Source organism: Neopelma chrysocephalum, unplaced genomic scaffold (genome assembly GCF_003984885.1).
Source record: "Neopelma chrysocephalum unplaced genomic scaffold, ASM398488v2 Primary Assembly neopelma1_99792, whole genome shotgun sequence".
Taxonomy (NCBI): Eukaryota; Metazoa; Chordata; class Aves; order Passeriformes; family Pipridae; genus Neopelma; species Neopelma chrysocephalum.
In genome coordinates, this window is record NW_020926507.1 from 1 (window position 1) to 4,316 (window position 4,316).

The 4,316-nt window shown below is 53.5% G+C and overlaps 1 protein-coding gene across 1 annotated transcript; it reads right to left on the bottom strand.

The window, feature by feature from the left end:
- Positions 1-115: 115 nt before the first annotated feature.
- Positions 116-4,310, bottom strand: LOC113962036 (atrophin-1-like). Its single transcript, XM_027672844.1, has 5 exons — positions 4,284-4,310; positions 3,458-4,175; positions 2,104-2,247; positions 1,656-1,836; positions 116-1,102 (listed from the first exon to the last, which is right to left on the bottom strand). Exons 2-5 carry the CDS (start codon positions 4,170-4,172, stop codon positions 1,069-1,071), a joined length of 1,074 nt encoding a protein of 357 aa, XP_027528645.1. The 5' UTR covers positions 4,173-4,175; positions 4,284-4,310; the 3' UTR covers positions 116-1,068.
- Positions 4,311-4,316: the final 6 nt, after the last annotated feature.

The window sequence follows — 4,316 nt, forward strand, 5'->3', positions numbered from 1 at the left end:
TTGGTTGGTTTTCCTTTTAATGGTTAAGTAAATATATATATATATATATGGGGGACCAATCGAGAGATACAACTGTGAAATCAGAACACGCACGCAGGGGCAAGGGAGTCACAAGTTGCTACATAAAACTGCCACGTCTAATAGGATGTGCATGAGTTAAAGTACATCAATTAGGATGGGTGAGGGGAAAGGGGCAGCCGCCCTCTTACAGTCCCAGGACTCAGTGTCACTGCTCAGCCACGTCATCTCTCCCCGTGGGGCTCAGAGGGGTCACGGTGGTGATCGCAGTCTTGAAAACAGTCTCCTGGTGCTTTGCACCTCGTGGCCGTGCCCATTCCCATCAGCCACAGGAAAGCATAGCCACTATCCAGCAAACAGTCTTGCGGTGCTTTGCACCCTGATGGCTGGGACCAGACCCTCCGTAGGCAGGAGCGGCCACTTAGGAAGGGGTCCTGTAATGCTGTATGCATCTGAAGGGATGTTGGAGAATGGGAAGCTGCTCTGGCTAATCTGAAAAAGTTCCACGTTGCTCTTCTGTATCGCTAAGCAGTATCTTACACTTAAAGGGGGGTGGGGTGTTGAGGAGGCATCTTGAAAAAAGGCTCTGTTGGGTTTGGAGTTACTTCTTGGCTGCATCTCCTCCTCACAGAAGTAGAAAAGGCAGCACCATCCTGTACATGAAGTCCTGCAATGCTCTGCACTTTTTATTTAATGCAAGTGTTATCCCAAAATAAAGGATGGAGCTGCTGCCACCCTGAATTCATGTCAGTCTTTGTCTTTCTGAGCTCTGTGCAATGCTGATTCTCTTTTCTTCAGAGCTCAGCTGAAATCACGTACGGATTGTTTCATGTCCGTTAGTGGTGTTTCAGTCCCTCCCCATTTTCTCTCCTCCACTTTCTGTTCCCAGGATGCCACCCTGTACTTTTTGTCCGTCTTCTCTTGTACTCTTACAGCATGATGGGATCAGGATGTGTCACTTTGCAGCTTCCCCTTCATCAGGATTTGGTTGATTGATTGTTCCTCTTAAGAGAAAGACATGATGATGTCATGTTGACAGCAGAAGTCCATTTAAAGGGGTTTGTCACTTTCCTTCTTCAGGTGGCTAGGATAAAGAAGAGGAATGAGGTGACTGTGAAGGGGGAAAAGACACTTTATTACGTCCCCCTGCCTCTGTTATTCTAGACCCACATGACACTCCTGGCTTGCAAAGTTTGGCAAATCCTTGAAGTAGGAGATGCTATTGAAGGTACAGCACTGCACCTCTTTCTTTCCCAGTGTGCCTTCCCATTTACATGTGAAAGCCTCGTCTTGGCAAAAGCATCAAGCCCTTGCAAATGTTTTGTATTTTGGCAGGGCTATTGGCTAGTCATAACTGCATTTAGCATGTGTGAAACATGTAAAGTTCTTTCCCCTTCCAGAGGTGAGGAGCTGAGATCCCATATGAGATTAGTCACTGAATAGCCACTTGCCAAGAATGACCTTCCTGGTGGCCAGCCCACAGCTGTTCCCCATGGCAAGGCAAGGCATCCGTGCTCCCAGGTGTGGGCTCAGGCAGTCACCCATCTCAGGGGCAATGCTTCCTTGTGCCCACCACCTCCACCAGCCCCAGGCTGGGCCTGCAGGCATACGTGTGAGGTGAGAGCAGGCCCACGCACCTGTAGTAATCCTCCTGCGTCGGGAGCGGCACGCCATGCAGGGGGTGATGGGCGTGAAGCCACTGCTGCTGCTCCAGGGCCAGGCGCTGCAGCTCAGCCGACTGCGCGTGCATGGCCTGCAGCTGGTGTGCCGCTGACATGGGCGCGGAGAGAGAGCCCGGCAGGTCCCTGTAGGGTGCAGCTGCACCCGAAACAGAGAAGAAACAAGTTGATGAAACAGCTCCATCCATGGCCCCACAGCTCAGTCAAGACTCTGCTGCACTCCCATTCCCTGCCCTGCCCACATGGAGGACCTGCCCACTCCCTGATAGAGTGGTCCTGTCCTACACCATGCTAGAGCTCTGTTTGACAGACCTGTTTGGTCCTGTGACCCCTCCTGATGCCCCTGCCTGTCAGAGCTCTGTTGATTTCTCAGGAGGAGATCAGCAGAACCTGTGAGCATCCTTACCAAAAAGCTGGTGGCGAAGCACTTCATTCTCATGAAGAGGGTGAGGCAGGAGAGGGTTGGGGATGGTTCCAGCTGGGTATGGTATCCGGGTGAGGTGTGATCCCGAGGCAAGTGGGTCAATAAGAGGGTGAACAGAGGCTGAGGCTGGGAACAAAAGATAACACAAGATAATTGTCCCATGCTTTGTAAAAGTTAACACGAAGAAAGGTGCAAGGCCTCACAAAACAGACATGGAGAGAAGGCTGGAGTATGGAGTATGGAGTATGAAGGGATGGAATCACTTCACAGCTAGACAACATGTCCTTCTGAGTGTTACTCTTTTTGCCTGCATTGAGTTTCATATGAACCAGTCTGGCAGAGCTCTGTTCCCACACGCCTTAGGGAGAAGTACTGCTCCTTAAAAGTCAATTCTGCAAGGACCTGCTCTGCAATCAGGTCTGCACCCTGTATCATGCTTATCTGCCACCCTGGCAGTCATTCATGTGCATACTTGTATTGGATGCTTCCACTTCCCGGTCTCATCCAGGACAGATGCTCTTTCCAGTGGTCTGGACTCACTGCCAGAGTGCTGGCTAGAGATGCCCAGCTATGGAGAATGGGGGAATGGACATTCATTTGTACCTGGTGCCACCTCTGAGGAGTTGTGGCTACTTAGAGCCAGCCTCTGCCACTCTGCTACCAGATCCCACTGACTGCTCACAGCACCTGAGCAGGCACAACACTTTTTTCCTATTGTACTGTAGCTTGGGCTTTGCTTCCCTGAGATTTTCATCCCTTAAATTTTTACTTTGCTTTCCTGTAGGACGTGGAAATGGAAGGGACCACCACTCAATTCTGAAGAATAGCAGCCTTCAGTTCCTTCTCCCATCCCATCCCATCCCATCCCATCCCATCCCATCCCATCCCACTACCTGCAGCAAGAGCTATAGGAGCAAACCTGATAACCAACATTTCATTAGTCCTAAGGACACTGTCAAAACCGTTCTAGCTGGGCTTCCATTCCCTCTGCAGAGCCCAATGTGAGGGATGAAGTCCACAGCAGTAACAGCCTGGCAGCCAGTGGGATGGATCCCAGCACTTATACTGCGTTCTCAGAGATCCAGAATGAAAGGACATGGTGTAAACAATTCTGCTTGCCACTAAACAGCAGTGTCAGTGCCTTTGGTGGGATGGGAGTGAGGGCAAGGAATAACGACCATGATGTTGGGCTCTTCTGGCTGAAGATCTGTGACCTCAAAGTCTAGTCTCAGCAGCTTTTGGGCTTCCCCAGGGCCAGAGGGAGGGAGCGTAAGGAGGACACATTAGAATAGACAGCAGGGCTTTGTGCAAGGCACCACTGCCACAGGGTCCTTACCTGCATGTATGGCATCCTGCTGGTGGAGATGGAGGTGGGAGTGGATGTGGGAATGCTGATGATGATGAGGCGTCACATTGAGCATCTGCAGCCGGGCCAGAGGGTCATTGCTGAGAGCAGCCACCCGCTCGGCGTGCTGGCGTTCAGCCGCCAACCGCTCAGCATAGGACATGTCGGGACGAAGGGTGGGGCCAGCTGCCAGCGCCAGCCTCTCCCGCTCCAAGTGGCCCAGCCCTGGGTGGAAGGGAAAAGCAGGATGAAGGCCAGGGGCTGTTTGCAGACTCAGCCCGCCGTGGCGTGGGAACGGATCCATGGCAGCAGCCGGCACAGCATGGAGCTGCTCCAACTCAGCTGGTTTGACTTCAAAGCCAGGCTTGAGACGTTCACGCAGGTCCCGGTCCCTCAGGTCTCGTTCGCGGGCTTCCCGTTCCCTCAGCTCTCGCTCCCGCGTCGCTGGATCGCTGCTGTAGATGGCCGGCACGTTGTACCCCAGCAAGCCTGGGTCGACTGCCCCCAGCGGCACGTAGAAGGGGTGGTTGCGGTTGCTGGGGGACATGACATGGGGCCGTGCGTATTCACTCAAGGTGCGCAGAGCCGGGGTGTCAGGGCCCAGGTATGGGGGAACAGTGGCTACAGCACTGCCCTGCTCGAAGGAGGGGCGGTGGGGAACTGGCCCAAGGGACGAGCACTCGACTGGACGGCCCTCCTGGGCCATCTTCTGCAAAAGAGCAAAGAGACCAGCTTCAGGGTCCCAGCAGAGAGTGGACGAGGGGGCACTCGAGCATCCACCCTGGCTGTGCTGCAGCCGTGGGACCCCCAGACCTACCACACTCCTCTCCAGCTCTCGTTCCTTCTCCCG

Excerpts from the sequence above, each read along its gene's own strand:
- LOC113962036 (XM_027672844.1), bottom strand. The coding sequence starts at position 4,172 with ATGGCCCAGGAGGGCCGTCCAGTCGAGTGCTCGTCCCTTGGGCCAGTT. Across the intron at positions 2,248-3,457 it reads GCAGGATGCCATACATGCAG|CCTCAGCCTCTGTTCACCCT; the intron begins GTAAGGACCCTG and ends TTTTGTTCCCAG. Across the intron at positions 1,103-1,655 it reads ACGCAGGAGGATTACTACAG|CCACCTGAAGAAGGAAAGTG; the intron begins GTGCGTGGGCCT and ends TCTTTATCCTAG.